General features: G+C 45.5%; 1 protein-coding gene across 1 annotated transcript in view; it reads right to left on the bottom strand.

Moving 5' to 3' along the window:
- Positions 1 to 16,109, bottom strand: part of Pik3ap1 (phosphoinositide-3-kinase adaptor protein 1) — a 117,874-nt gene that overhangs the window by 38,602 nt on the left and 63,163 nt on the right. The window contains exon 8 of the mRNA XM_057777577.1: positions 15,241 to 15,430. Within this exon, the coding sequence (XP_057633560.1) occupies positions 15,241 to 15,430 (190 nt within the window). The remainder of the gene's footprint in view (positions 1 to 15,240; positions 15,431 to 16,109) is intronic.

The following is a 16,109-nucleotide window of genomic DNA, read 5'->3' as shown; positions in this document are numbered from 1 at the left end:
AGGAGTAACCAGCAGAAAAGCAAGGACTCGTGATGCACCAGGAGGCCACTTTCTGTCCCCTATGCCATCAAGATAAGTACCTTCAGAGGACAGGCTCATGTGGGTAGAATGACAGAGGTAGACCTAAACGAACAACCCATGAGAATCCAGTTTCCTTTACTTTATAGTCATGTTTTCCCTGATCCTGAAGAGTCTGACTTCAGAAGCAGGAAAAGCAGGCTTTGCCAAAGGTCAGCCTTCTTGGCCTCCCTGACAGAGCTGAGCCGGCAGTTACATACAAGGTTGGGTATCAGATCACAAAACACATCCCTGTCTTGTTTCCTCTACTCCTTCCCTTGCTTTCGTTTGTATGACATCACAGCGACCAGCCTGGTGCCAACAAGTCTTTTATGGTGGTTCCCATCCTATGGGTCCTGACCCCTTTGGGGGGCTGCATATTGGATATCCTGCATATCAGATATTTACATTATAATTCAGAACAGTAGCAGAATCACAGTTATAAAGTAGAAGCAAAATAATCTTATGGTTGGGGGTCACCACAACGTGAGGAACTAACTGTATTAAAGGGTCGCAGCATTAGGAAGGTTGAGAACCTCTTGTCTAGTAAAGCATTTGCACCCACACGATAATCTTGCTAAGCCCAGGTCAGCATCACAGTGGCAAGAAACATGTCTTAACTCAGCAATCACGACCTTAGGATGCAATAACTACAGCAGGCAAGGGTAGGAGCCACCCTGGGGAGCGACCCTATACCCCTATACTCCAGAAGTGCAGCTTCCGGGGTCCCCACAAAAGACGTGCCAGAGTTATTGCCTCCAGAGACTCAGAACACCCATCCCTCACTGGTATTAGCAGTTAGGTACAGCTCCTCCCACATCCAGATCTGCGACCAATCAGGAGTCATTCTCGTCCTAGGTAATGTTGCCTAGAAACACAGTTGACATTTGGCTCTTATCGGGTTACCAGGGTAACAAAGCTAGGAAGTCAAACAAAGGTCAAATTCTCATGCAGAAAAGGAAATGAAAAGTGTTTTTATTAACTTTGGCCATCATTATCCCGGATCCACTCATTTCAATCTATTCAGCTTCTCTTTTCTTGTCTGTAAAACGATGGTAACAGCACAGCTCTCAAAGGTTTGTGGCGAGTGTCACCCGAGAAGCCTGCCAAGAGCCTGGCACAGTGCCCAGCATGTATGAATGCTCTCTGACTACTATTTTTATTATTAAATCCTATATCCAGGCTACAGCCCTAAGCAAAGAACAATTCAAAACAGAAGGCTCAATTTACATGTAAAGAATTTCTCAGGGCTTGGGACGTAGCTCTCTAGCAAAGAGCCTGCCTAGCATGTGTAAAACTGTGGGTCTGGTCCTCAGAACCACAAAAATGATTCTCACGGCATTAAGGATTGAACTTAAGAAAAAAAATTAATTGACACCACGCTTTATATATACATTCCTTAATTTGGCATAATTTTATCTGTTTATCCTTTCCTTCTTTTTTTCTGAGATGCTTGGAATTGAACCTAGGGCCTCCCTGCCAGTCAAGCACTGTACCACTGAGTACTTCCTATCCCTATTTTTGTCTTTTTTTTTTTAAAAAGAGTAAGTTTGTTTTAATTCATGTCTTATACCTGCAAAATGAGTGAGAATGTGTTTATCACAGTATTTAAATTTTCACCCATAATCTCAAACATCTCAAAACATGTTCTAAATGTCCTTGTTGAGACACACAGTATCCTCATAGTTAAGTATGCTTAGAGCGTGAGTAAAATCTAAACACAACAAATGCCGAACCTTACATAAGATTATGTGTGGAAATCTGACTTGGCTTGCCAGGCGTTTTGCTTGTTTGTTTGTTTGGTTTGGTTTGGTTTTTTGTTTTGTTTTGGTTTTTAGGCCCCAAAACACTCAAATGTCTTGCTTCCTTTACCAAAGGCCCACGACCACTTGTGTTCTCCAGAACCCATTCCATAGTATTAGTGGGCGGAGTAATGCCACTAGGTGGCACTCTGGAGACCATGCTAGCCCCGTCCTGTGCATCTAGGACCATAGGTATGGGCATCCTTAGGTACAAAGGCTGAAGGCAGGGGATTTGAGGAAGAGTGACCAGACAACTAGATGGAGCAAGGGTTTAGGAATGAGATGAAGGAAGCTTAGAGGAAGGAGAAGTCAGGAAGGCTCTGCCAAGGGCAGGAGCCAGGCAAACTGAGCGGACAAAGCTAGGCTGGAAGGGCAGCAGCTAAAAGCCAGCAATCAACAGAGCTCAGCAGACTGGCTGCTAGGCACCAAGACAGGCTGGCACTGTGGAATGGCCTCTGGTATCTTGAAGACTTATGTTCAAACCCTGCCTCTGACTCTTCCTAGGCTCCATGTCCTAGGGCAGGTCACTTGCAATCTGCAGTCTTCAGTGCCCCACCTGCCAAGTGGGGACAGCACAGGGCCGACACCATAGGATGGCTGTGTGAGGTGATAAAGGCGACATTTATGAATGCATAGAAGCAGTGCAAGACACCAGACTCACAGCTATCATCGTTACCCTGAGGCTGCTGAGCACACTTCCACCAGCCTGACACTGACTCATTGTCCTACGGTTCTGTGGTTCAGAAGCCAAAGTGGATCCTGCTGGCCAAAACCAAGATTTTGTGTGGGTCACAGTCCCGTGTGAAAGCTCTAGAGTAGGATTAGTTGCCTTTCCTTCCCCAGGGCCCAGGGGTGATCTACGTGCCTTGGCATAGGCCCCCAGCAATGCCAGGCAGAAAACTTGGCTGAACCAAGCCCTTCTCAACAGGCCATCCATCTTGTCTGTCCTCTGGTTCCCTCTTTTACTCTTAAGGACATCTGTAGTGTCGGAGGCTGTGGGAGTATACAGCAGGTGACAACTAGTGTTCAGACGTCAACCTAGCAGAGGAAAGATTCTCTGATGGAGAAGAATCACATCCAGGCAAGGCCTGCAGGACCACGGACTCTGGGAACTGTTGCTCCTGTCTGTAATTTCACACATGCAAAAGCAGCTGTGGGGTCTCCCCAGTACATGCATTGTAGTGTATAATCTCACCTCATATGATGAATATACTTAATCTCATGATTATCTCAATCTTAAGGGCACATATATCTGTGGATGATAAGGAAGATGACTTCTCATTAATCTGTATAACTTTGATATATAGAAAATAAAACTAGGATCTATTGTCCCATGGGGACTGTAAGACACTTAAAAGCCTGCTCTGTTCCTTTAACTCAGACTAATACAAGAAAACAATTTCTCTCCAGTCTAAGAAAAGCTACACAAAATTAGTTCATTTTTACCTCAGAGCAAGTTCAAACTAGACTGAATGTTTCTGTAAAAGGATCATAAGTCAAAAACTTTAGAGATATGCACAAGGAAAAAGTCACAGATTTCTAACCAAGGTTATTAACACAAAGCTTCATAAATTACTATGCCAGTTTCTCTAACTAAACTTGGCTGGTAATACAGCCAGCAGCCACTCCCTACTAAATTCCTTAGCAATTAATAATACTCTACACAAACTTCTAATCTTAGTTTATGATATAAAACTCAAGATTCAGCTAACTAACTGTTTATTGTTTAGGTTCTCAAATAACAATCAACTAACCAAGTCAAAAGAAAATTAGTCTTATGTCTCATTTCACAATTAGCCAGGGCTGAAAAGGATGGTCTGGTCTTACAAAGTTACAAGGTTCCCTTCTTTTTTGTGTGTTCTGGGGTTACAAACAGGATAAGAGAATATAGTTTTGGGTTGGTACATTTTCAATGCCACTGCTTGGGAAGGTGCCAAGCACCATGTCCCCGCCAATACATGGCCATAGTAAATGCCTCTGCTCCTTATCGCTTACCCAAAGAAGGGGCTTTGATCAGCAGGGCCTTTATTATTATTATTATTATTTTCTGGCTCCAGCCTCCTGTAAAATGTATATTTAAGCTATGTGAAAAAAAGAAGCAAAAGAATTGGAACTAAAGAGAATTAGAGCAAGGGAATTAGAATGCAGAGCAATAAAGAAAATTACCCTCAGATCATTTGTAAAGTTATTACAGAAATCTTTCAGTCTTCACCCCTGAGAAGTCTTCTCTGAGTTACCCTGGGTAGTGGCTTGAGAACTGGACTTTCAGGCCTCTAAGTCTCGTTATAATAAAGTCACACAGAGAAGCCGGGTTCTCACTTCAAGGGCAGCGGGCTAGCAAGCTTAATTCTGCCTATGACCCCGATTCCCCCTGCACAAACTCTGCAGAAGCTTTCCCCCTGCTGTCCATATGATAATCAGACTTGTGCTAGGAGCTTGCTATAGGACCCTGCTGCCACATACAAGAGCCCTATGATAGGAGCATGCTGTTTAATGCAAATTAGGACATGTCCAGCCTTTCTGCCTCCCTTCACTCTGGAATAGGCTGTAACCATCTCCCGGAAGGCTATTTTCGTCGTATTTCCGCTTCTGCCCATTTTGCCCTCATGTCCTGGTGGCCAACAGAGCACGGGGAAGGAAAGGACCCACAGCTGGCGCCCAGCGTGGCTTCTGGACCCAGCAGAGTCTGTGAGCGCCCCCTAGAGTCTGTGAGTGCCCCCTGGAGTCTGTGAGTGCCCCCTAGAGTCTGTGAGTGCCCCCTGGAGTCTGTGAGTGCCCCCTAGAGTCTGTGAGTGCCCCCTAGAGTGCCAGCACTCTCCTTTCTCTCATTTTCTTCTGGTTGGTGACTTAGCAAGGGTCCAGAGAGGGTTCAGAGACAACTGAAGCCTCTTGGCCAGGGCAACTCTCTGGCATTGACCAAAGGTCTTTCTACCCCCTTTCCAGACCATGACAGCCTGATCAATTGTGGGCAATATGAAAAACCTGGTAATGCAGCAACCAGTTAAAGAGTTCTAGGACAGTCGTTAAGTCTCTTAAACCTGAAGACAGGCTTGTGTTTGCTAGGGCATTTCAATCCCCCAGTGGAAAAATTACCCTGGGAGCACCGGATGTCGCTGCAGCACGACTTCTCTTTTCCTATAATGGAAAAGTCAACATTGTCCCAGGGGGATCTCCAAAGCTGTTCTCTTAGAGCCTTACTAATGTCAAGAGGACTTTAAATCCCCCAAAAGGAAGGCTTAGAATTCTGGAAAGAGGTGCTTCAATTCACACCCTGGGCCCCGATGTTTGGACTGGGTCACCTACCTGGCTCATGAAAAAGAAATGCAGAAAGGTTGTCTTTTGTCCCTCTCCTTCCTCCCTGTGAGACCCACAAGCAGGCAATCTCTACAAAGAAAACCCCAAATCCAAGAATGCCCCTTTAAAAGAAAAGGACAGGGAGACAACGGGGAAGGCCCAAATGAGGATGCCTCGTTGGAAAGAAAGGGATAACAGGAAAAGAGGGAAGACTCCAAGGAGGAGAGCTCTGAAGATTGCCCTGTGAATGATATAGCCACCCTGGAAAAGGCAATTGACCTAATAAGGCAGAAATTACTCCCCAAGCCACAATATTCCTCCTCCCTTTATCCTCTTTTCCCTTACAAGCCTTCATTGGCCCCAGATGACAAAGATCCAATGTCCACATTCCCCAAAGCTGGGAAGGGTAGTTTTTGATCATTGGGTTATGAATGATTGTCATCATTTAGGGGGTTGGTTACAAATTGTTACTAGTCATGGTCAGGGAGAAAGCTAAACAAAGGAGATTAGATTCAGGAATCTCTTCCTGAAGGGAAAAGGGGATATAATACAGAAATGATGGGATGAAAGAGTGGACTGTTGGGTCTACTTCTGAACAACCAGTAGTCTCACATATTTTACATTGGTATGGGTTTTTATATACTGATAGAAATTTAAGGTTATTTTTGTTATTATGTATATATGTTTATATTCTTGTTTAAGGTATTGTACCTATGCAGCTCATTTAAAAATGTAAAGTGCTAGTCCTTGAAAACTATTTAGGATAATAAAGAAATACAGGTTAATATTTAGCCATCTATAACAACCAAACTTATAGCCATATTAGGTATGTTTTCAAGGACATACAGAGATATATTTTAGATAGATAGGTGATCATCAAACACTTCAAATATGTGTAGAATATATGTTTTAAGAACATGACAGTGAGACATGTTTGCTCCTGGCAGCACCAATCTGCTTCAAAAAGGATGATGGGCATTGAAGAATCTCCATATGAAGTTTGCTTTCTTTGTGGCAAAAGCTAGCCATTTGGACAAGAAATTGCTCTTGCCTCAACTTCTGATAGTATACTATACAAATTGAACAAACAGGACATACAGAAATAAGACTGCTGAATTTTTCTAAGACAAGATGGGACAGTCCTTCAAAATTTCTGCTTCACAGAAAAGTCTGTCAGGTATTCTAGGCCTGTAGGCCAAAGATGGATGTCCCAACATTGCAGGGTAAACTTGGGTAATTGTCCAGGCAGCAAGCTGTTTCTGTCATTTCTCATAGTTTTAAAAGTTGCTTGTTCTGCACTTCCTGTTTACTTAGGTAATATTAAATCCTTCTCAGGTCTTTGATGGGGTTGAAGATAGAAAGTTATAATTACAGTTTCCCTTAGTCATGATAGAAAGTAAATAGGTACAAAACTTTGGACTCACCAAGATAAGACAGATATTATTTTCTCTAAATTTGCCAAATACTAATGGCCTGGACATTGTGAATGTATTTCTTACTTGATAAATGTTCTTATTGTATATAGTTTTGCTGTGTTAGAGTTAAAACTGTTCTTTTTTATTTAGGCAAAAAGAGGAAAATGTTACAGAATAGTTTTTTCATATACTGTGAAGATGTATCTTTGTCAAGACATTTTCTGATTGGTTTAATAAAGAGCTGAACAGCCAATAGTTAGACAGGAAGAAGTTAGGTGGGACTTCAAGGCAGAGAGAGAAGCAAAGGAGGTGAATCTAGGCACAGGAAAGATGCCAGAGGACACAGAGAGGAAACAGGAGGTGTAAGATGAAAGAGAAGTAAAAAGCCATAAGGCAAAATGTACATTAATATAAATGGGTTAATTTAAGTTATAACAGCTAGTGGAACAAGCTTAAGTTATAGACTGAGCTTTCATAATTAATAATAAGTCTGTGTGTCATGATTTGGGGGCCAGGGGTACAGAGAAAGACTAGCTACAGATTACAACTTCAATTCCCCAGTACCTCCATAAAATACCTTAAACACATCCTCAAAACTTGTTCGTCTCGTGCTCCCTAATCCACACTCCCACTATACAATTGAACATCAATCCCAGAGGCTTTAAAGCCTATGCCCTAAGGTAGATTGATGTCACCCACATTCAATCATTCAGTAAACAAGAATTTGTATTCATCACTACTGATACCCATTCCCATTTCACCTGGGCTATATAGTGCAGACTGGTAAAAACCCAAAGACACGAATTAACCACATGTTCTCTGCCTTCGCTATTATGAGGACTCCTCTCCAGTTTAAGACTGATACTGGACCAGTCTTTATGAGTCACTGATTTAAAAAATTCTGTGAGACTTGGAAAATATCTCACCATATTGGCATTCCCCACAATCCTTAGGGCCAAGTCATCATTGGAAAGACACACCAAACTCTGAAAAAACAATTGATCAAACACAAGGCTCCTGGCACCAAACATCCAGCTAAATCTGGCACTACTCACACTCAATGTACCAAATGTTTGTGCCAACCAGGACCAACCCCTTGTTGTCCGTAACTGGAGCAGTCCAGCACACATACCACCCTACTTGGTCCTGTGGAAAGATCCACTGGACAGGTGTTGGAAGGGGTCCGACCCTTTGTTAACAGTTGGGAGGGGATTTGCTTGTATCTTCCCTCATGACCAATCCTGCCCAGTTTGGATACTGGTTCACAATGTCCTACATGTCCCCTGCAGTCAGAAAGATGGCGCGCCTGTCGATCATGGAGGAAAAGAAAAACCGACACAGATGCCCAAGGACATACAATCAGAGCACCCACAATGACATCCATGCTCTCATGGCCATGGCCTGACAAAGCTGCCTCACCCCCACCTCCCTTTTCTGTCATCCTTATGACTTGTCCTTACCCTGCAAATACCAATGCTTCAGCTACCCCTACCCTCCCTAATACTATGTTCTGGGGGTTTTATGTCAGGGAAACATATGGGGGGATCAGATAATAGAAAGAGGGGATTGCCCACTAGAGGGATGCCAAAAGCCCATACAGTTTCTGGTATACCCAAATGCCAGCATTAGCACTCTAGATGAGTTTGTCTGCTTCCCTTTCCATCAGACAGATCCATGTCTTAAGGGTGTAGATACTTATGAAGGATGCCACTGCACACTTACCGGCTAGCAGAGGAGTTTACTCGGGGTCATTTTGATCAACAAAAGAGAAAATCAATAAAAATAAATAAATTAAAGGTCAGGCAGTGGTGGCGCATGCCTTTAATCCCAGCACTCAGGAAGCAGAGGCAGGTGGATCTCTGTGAGTTGAGGCCAGCCTGGTCTACAAGAGCTAGTTCCAGGACAGGCTTCAAAGCTATAGAGAAACCCTGTCTCGAAAAAACAAAAACAAAAACAAAAAAAGGAAAATCCATTTTTCTAACTGATAATGACAGTGAGGGTATTGCCACACCCACATTTGTGTGATACACATTTTGGACCTGGGCATGACCACTGTCGTACAGAGGTGACGGTGGGCAAATACTATCAAAGTGGCCTCCCCTTTTCTAGATACCTGTTGTTGACATTCACATTTCTCAAAGTTCTGACCTGCATCTAAGCCTGTCTTAACACACTATAACATTGTTCTACAGGACAAACAAACAGGAGGAATAAAGTCAGCAGTGTTCTCAAGAGTGTCCTGGAGCTGATACATTCAATGTGTGGCTGATTTCCTCCCATCCGCCACACATCCAGATGCCTCTCACTGCTTCTTTGGCACCTCTAGCACCCACCCCTTGCTCTCTGTAGTACCTACAGATACCTGGGGATACCTCAGGAGAGGAGACACCTGCCCAGACCTTCATGACATTCCCCTCTTTGACCAAATGTCTGCCCTAACGCTTTGCCTCTCCTAAGCCCACCCCAACAGATCACTGATGCGCTGTCAGTCAAACTGTTACTGGCTTAAGCTGCACACCACTGCCTTCTGTTCTGATTATTCCACAGGTTTGTCTATATGAAGAGGAGGAAACAGCACTGTCGCTACGAACCAGACAAAGATGGGAGATATTCCTCCCTTTACTGGTAGGAACGGGACTTGCCATCTCCCTCCAATGTCACGGCTGCAACAACTGCCATTGTCCAGACGCATCATCTGGCCTGAGAACTTAGAGACAAGCTCGATCAGGCCATGACGTCCACGACTGGCAGCCTTGAATCCCTCCAGCAACAGATAACCTCTCTTGCTGGGGTCGTGCTCCAAAACAGAAGAGCACTGGATCTAATAACTGCAGAACATGGGGGCGACTTGCTTGGTATTGGAGAAAGAATGCTGCTTCTATGTAAAGGAATCAAATGTTGTCAAAACAAATGTCAATACCCTCCAAAAACTTCACAAAGACCTGCTTTCGAGATTACTTAACCGGCTCATTAACCCCTTGTCTTCCTGGCTCCTACCCTTTTGCTCCTCTGATTATGCTACATTGTATTTTGACGCTGGCCCCCTGCCTTATTCAGTTCTGGCAACAGATCACCACCATTGCTGAAATTGCTTTCCCCCTGTTGCCCATATGGTAACCAGACATCATACTAGGAGCTTCGCAGCAGGACCCTGCTGTCATATATGGAGTCTTATGATAGGATCATCATGCTGTTTATGCAAATTAGGTGATGCCCAGCCATGGTCCCCAACCTTTATCTCTCTCCTCCCTCTGGAATAAAGCTGAGCTGTAACACTGAAGCAATCTCTCAGAAGGCTATTTCTGCCACACACAGACTGTACAAGGCCTCACTTGCCCCTTCTACCCCCTTTGCCCTTATGGTCGGGTGGCTAATGGACAGAGGGGAAGGAAGGGACCCACAGTGACCACCCAACACAGGTGTACATTGTTTATAAGACATGATTTGCTGTGCGTACATTAGCAATAAGGCCAGGCAGGGGACAGGTACTATGTTTGTAATCGTTAAAGGTACCTAGATGTTTGCTAGATGATTGGCAATCACAAGTGGTAAGACCCCAGGTGTAAATCTGAAAACTTTGTATCCAGAAGCCAGGTGGGCAGACTGAAGTGACAAAAACACAGAAAATTCTTTGGGCAAAGGGATTCTGTTTGCAGACAACGGGGATTTTGTAAAGCACAAGAATAAAACAGGCCTGCATTCCTGGATGTTCAAGGCTTGTAATTCAGACTCCAAGCACTTAACCTTCACCACCTGCTGGTTAAAAATAAACTGAAACGTTTCGAAAGGAAAAGTGCAAAGTTCTTTCATCTCAGCAGAAGAAAAACAAAAGAAAGCAGCACGGGGTTGCAGTCTCCTTCTGGAAATGCGGCTGTAGGCTCACAGCACACTGGGTCACAGTCTCCTTCTGGAAGCGCGGCTGTAGGCTCACAGCACACTGGGTCACAGTCTCCTTCTGGAAGCGCGGCTGTAGGCTCACAACATATACTATGGAGCCAAGCTTCAAGGATATATTTCTAGAATGTAAGCTTGCACTAAAGATGGCAAAACATCCCAACAGTCACAAATTCCCAAAGAAACCTGTGTGATGCTCCCTTTAGAACAGAACTTTAGTCCAAACCACTTAGCTCCAGGGGACACTCATTCCATCCAGATTAGACGCTGATGCAAATGCAACATAAAGCCCAGAAAACACCAGCTACCAAAAGACTATTCTAGAAAGGCTCCCCAACCCTAAAGGCCAACAAGACCCCACTTCTACCCCCAGTAAGTATCTTTGGGGACCAAACACAGAGTCTCGGAGCAAGAAGCATATGATAAGACATATTGAAGATAACCTGAAATCAAGCTGATCCCATCTGGACCTAGCTAGGATGGAGTGGTTTGACTAGTCCCATCTGTGGCTTTATGCAGAGTGAACAACACAGGTGGAGTTTTTCATCTAGACTGCCTATTAGCTCTGTCCCACCAGCCACTCTCCAAACAACCACACAGAGACTTGATATTAATTATAAACGCTCAGCTGATAGTTCAGGCTTGTTTTTAGCTAGCTCTTATGACTGAAATGAACCCATTTCTATTAATCTATGTGCTGCCCCAAGGCTCATTCACCTCATGTACATACTTCCCATCCAGCTTCCTCTGTGCCTCATGATGTCTCCTGATTCTGCCCTTCTTCCCAGCATCCTCTCTGTCTGGCTGTCCTGCCTATACTTCCTACCTAGCTCATGGCTATTTAGCTTTTTATTAAACCAATAAGAAGGTACCTCAGCAAAGACACATCTTCCACTGTGTACAAAAAGATTATTCTACAATAGATCAAAGCACCCCTGTCATATGGGAGCAGATCCATAGAATGTGCTTGTGGTGGGGTCTGTGGCATGTAGACTCTGGAAGGCAGGGATCGTGACAATTCACTCACTGGCTGTTTGTCATCTGGCACCAGGTCACTTATACACCAGACAGATTTGATAAGGATTTGTTGAATGGGTGAGTAGGTGAAAAATGCATGAATAAAAAGAAATAAGTACGTGATGTGACTGATGTGATGGAGTCTGGCCTTTGTGAAGGAGTCTAGGCATTGCTCCAGCAGAGAAAAAGGTATGCAGTTTAGGCAGAAGAGCTAGTATGATGTATGTCGACATGAAATAAAAGGCAGCCTGAAGCAGCCAGGGAGTTATGACCCCCTGGAGGTCTCACACTCAGCAGCAACCTGATCGATATCTCACTACATCTGTCAAGACAAAAGACAAAAACCAAGGGCATGGCATTAGGATGTAGACAAACTAATCTACATTTGAACTGCCCCAAAGTCCAGGATCACATCTTATTTTCCAGGCTCTCTACTGGCTGAGCCCCGGGTGCTGGGAATGACACAAAGCTGTAAGTCACTCTTCCTATCAAAGCCAGGGCCTCATAACCAGAGAGACATAATCAATGAGGGCTCGTGGTGATCGGTGTGCAGCGCCCCAGGGGAAACATAGTCTGTAAACTGTGTGGGTCTGAAGGGGAGCGAAGACGACTGCCGGTGGGAGAGAATTTTATCTTATTAACCTTAAAACGTTTGACCCAGTGTTTCCCCGCAAGCACTAGGAGATCAAGAAGAGCGGAGAGTCCTGACCTGACCTCTAGGTAGTACACACCTGACCTTGTACCCAGAACTAAGGCCCTGCAAATAGTTCCAGAATCTTCTCAAACAGGTCAGCACGGGAAAGACAAAGCTTCTGCAGCTGCAGGAGACTCCTGAGAGGAACAGTGCTGATGGAGTGTGAGGCATGTCTCAGAAGCCCACCAATATCTTGACGGTTTTGTTTAGAGCGAGACCCGCAGGCCTGGGTGCAGGGTCCCTCTCAGTTCCCAACTGTGTCCCCAGCTCAGACGGAACCTGACTCTTAGAAGGGATAGTAAAATCAAAGAACTCATGTAAAAAACCACAGACTGGAGATGATTTGCCACAAGATCCCAGTTACTAGGGAGTTGCTCCAGCAAGATAGTTGGGGCCAAACCAGGGGTGCACTGCCATATGCAAACCTCGACTGGGGCAGGTCCCAGAAAGGTCAGGAGTTAAAAGTTATTCTAAGGCAACAGGGGGTTCTCTAGGATTTCATCACCTCCTGTGAGTCTGTAGTTCCTAGCAGCGTTAATGTACTTTACTCCATTCTCTTGTGGGAAAACTGAGTCTCTGCAATATGCAATAAGCAAAGCTATAAGCAGCGGGTTACCCTGGAAACAGACTAGACGAGGGCCTTCAGGCACCAGCTCACCAGGTCTCCATCCAGATCAGAGACTGGGTGAAGCTGAAAACAAGAAAGACTGACTCCCGTCAAAGCACCATGAGAACCATAATTCAGCCTCAAAGCCAAGGATGGAGGCACAAGACCAAGCAAGAGAATTGGGGGTAGTGAAAACACATAACACGAGGTGCCTTGATTTTATCCTGTGATGCATCTCGTTTATCCTTAACAAAGGGAATTCTTACACAGAAAAGGGTGCAAGTTAAGTTGATGGTTTAAGACGCCAGTTAAAAAGAAGAAAAACCGAAGGCCTGTAAACAGAGACTTGAAGTTACCACCTGGTGGCAGCATATCTAAACTGAAGACTAAGTGTGTGTGTGTGTGTGTGTGTGTGTGTGTGTGTGTGTGTGTGTCCGGGAAAGGAGGGAGTGGAACAGAGCCAGAATCTCCGGGTCAGACCCGACACTTCCTCCCACCTCCCCTTGATTAAACACGGGGAGCTGCCCCGTGGTTATTTGGGGTTTCCTTTGGTGAAGAGGTATTCATTCACCCTTTCCCAAACCTAAGCAATTAAAGGGGCAGATTTGTCCCTACCACACTCATGGGCTCTCCACGGTAACTGGCCTAAAGCCTTGTACTCTGTGGTACCGTCCTGGGAGCCAGTGAAATGCCTAAGTAGTGAGTGAATTCCCCAAATATTGCTTTTCAGCATTTAAGATTTACCATTACAAATGACAGTGAAGGTAAGCACTGATAAATCCCACATTTAGACATACAGAAGCAGTTCCTGAGGAGAGTCCATCCCAAGGACAGTAAATGCAACCCCAGAAGGACAGACGAGGAGGTCCCTTTGCCAGTGTGGTGGGCAGACAGACTTTGCTCTAGGAACCAGAAGACTCAGATTCCTGAACCGGTTTCCCCTTGATGGACTTAAGAATGTTACCAACTCTCGGAGCCTTTGGTTTCCTCCCTATACAGTAGAAACAATTCTGTCCATCACGGCAGAGGATGAGTGGGTAAGACAACAGAGATAAACTGCTGGTCTACATGTAGGGAGGGCGAATCCATGGCCATCACCATGCTAGTGCTGCCCCAGCATCTGGGATGGATCTGCTTGCCCTCTATCCTGTTTCTTTGGGGACCTAACTGTACTCTCACCCGGGTAGTCACTGTCGGTAAAATGATTCTTCCCAGGCCTGAGTTGCTGCATCTTGTGAACCAGCAGGAAAGAGATCATTCTCGGGTTAAACCGGACAACCACAGAGAAAAACAAACCTAATCATGGCCACAGTCCAAAACCTCAGAGATTATATGATCTGGCAAATTAAAACTCTGATCATTTCATTCCCCACTCAAATAGCAGTCACACCTTACACCCTGCCTCCCTCCTTGTAGCCTCCCTGGGTCTGTGACATCCAGAACCTCCTGACCCCAAGGGACTTTACAAGCTGCCATCGCCTTGGCTCATCTGTGAAGAGTCTGCAGGCATACTTCTCCCCAAAGGTGCTAGGAGAGGACTTCGCACCACCTCTGGCTCCCAGCCAGCCTGGGCCTCCTACTCTAAGGACTCCTCAGGTGCCCTTTTCCATAAGCTCATGCATGGGAAAGCCAGGCTTCCTCCCCTGCAGGTCCGGAAAGGGTAACTTAGCCCTCCCAGAAATCGCACCAACCAGGAAGCCGATGTGTTGGTGGATATTTAACTTGTCTTTCTTGAATCTATTAAGTAGACCCGGAGGGAAAGAGCACTAAGTCCTGAGCAGATTTCAAAGTGCTTAGCGCTCCATAGTACATGACAGTAACGCCTCAAGAAGTCTCAGGATGGTGGTGCAGCTGTGCCCACCACCTCCCCACCAGCCTCGGCGCTGAAATCCAATCTCATTTAGATCAGCGACCCTGAAGGGTGGCACACCGTCCCCTAAAGGCTGCTTTGAAGACCCTTGGCGGTGGCTCTGAGTGTGGCTGCCTGCACAGGGAGGGCTATTTCATATGACTTTATAGGCAGGCATGTCTACGCCTGTCTTTTCTATGTTTTTATAGGGAGACATGCCTAAGCGTGTCTTTTCCACTCACTCCTCTTTGACATCTCAATTAGGACAGTGTAATGAAGCCGGAGAGCTTCATGTGTGAGCAGGTCATGTTATACATGAACTGCATGTCAGATAGGAAAGCAGGGAGGGGCATTGTAAAATGCTTGTTATAAAAATGGCCCATCCAGACTGATGGGGCCGAGAGCTTCTTGATTGGAAGACCATGCTGTCAAGACTAGTGACTTCCAGGCAAGCGGTAGAGGAAGCTGGGAGAAGGGCTCTGCTGTTGCAACACGGGATCTTCACAGTGGTGGCTGCAGAGGTAATTGGGGGCTTTCCCCCTTCGGACTAGAATGAAGAAAGCCATTTCTGAGCAATAGGATGAGAAGCAGAACTAGGCTGAGCTACTTACAGAGGTCTTCTGTGGCTGCTGGGGCAAAGGCAGCCATGGACTCATACAGCTCCTCGTCACAGCCAGGGTTGAGGGAACATTTCATGAGCAGGTCTGTGGACAGATGGGCCATGGACTCGTACACGTCGTCAGCCTCCTCACCATGCATCAGCTCCTCTTTAATGTGACTCTTCAGCATGTCCACTGTCTCCTGCAAGGGAAGATGGGCTCGGTGCACACAATGTTCCCGGCTAGTCGGGAAGACTCAGGCCCCAAGTGGGCTTGAGGTGGGCAAAGGGAGTAATCATGGCTCAGGGTTACAACTGCTTGTGGGTATCGTCATTCCCCACCTGACAGGGAGCTCTGTGGAGCCAGGCAGCAGGCCCTCTTCTCTTCTTTGCCTAACCCTTCTTGTTCTGATCTCTGTATCTTCCTCCGACACTAATCACAGAGTTAAGAATTTACATCCTTGTTTGGGAGGACATACATACATAAACACTGCTCCCTCATGAGTATCTAGTAAGAATCAGGCTCAACAGTGGGCACACTTCTGTACCTGCTGTCCCTTGGAAGGCACACTACTCTCCCTCGTTCACAGATGAAAAAACAAAGCTCAGAAAACCTGGTCTTCCCTGCAAGATATAAGACATTACACCTTGTAACACTAATAAGGTATTACAATCTCCATTTTGATCCTTTTACCATACCCCAGTGAGGGCTCAGGGGGAAACAAATGACACCCAGAGCCACACAGATGCGCAGTGGTTTGCTAGGGCTGAGGGGAGATGTTCCCAGACTTGTGCAGCCAGGGGTCCCTGGGGGATGTCCCCATCCCTGTCCTTCGGGAAGGTTTATCCAAGTGTCTGACAACTTCTAGGGTTTCCTCCCCC

This window comes from Chionomys nivalis, chromosome 8, assembly GCF_950005125.1.
Source record: "Chionomys nivalis chromosome 8, mChiNiv1.1, whole genome shotgun sequence".
Lineage (NCBI taxonomy): Eukaryota > Metazoa > Chordata > Mammalia > Rodentia > Cricetidae > Chionomys > Chionomys nivalis.
Note: the sequence above shows the minus strand (reverse complement) of the source record. Positions and strands in the feature narration are given on the sequence as shown.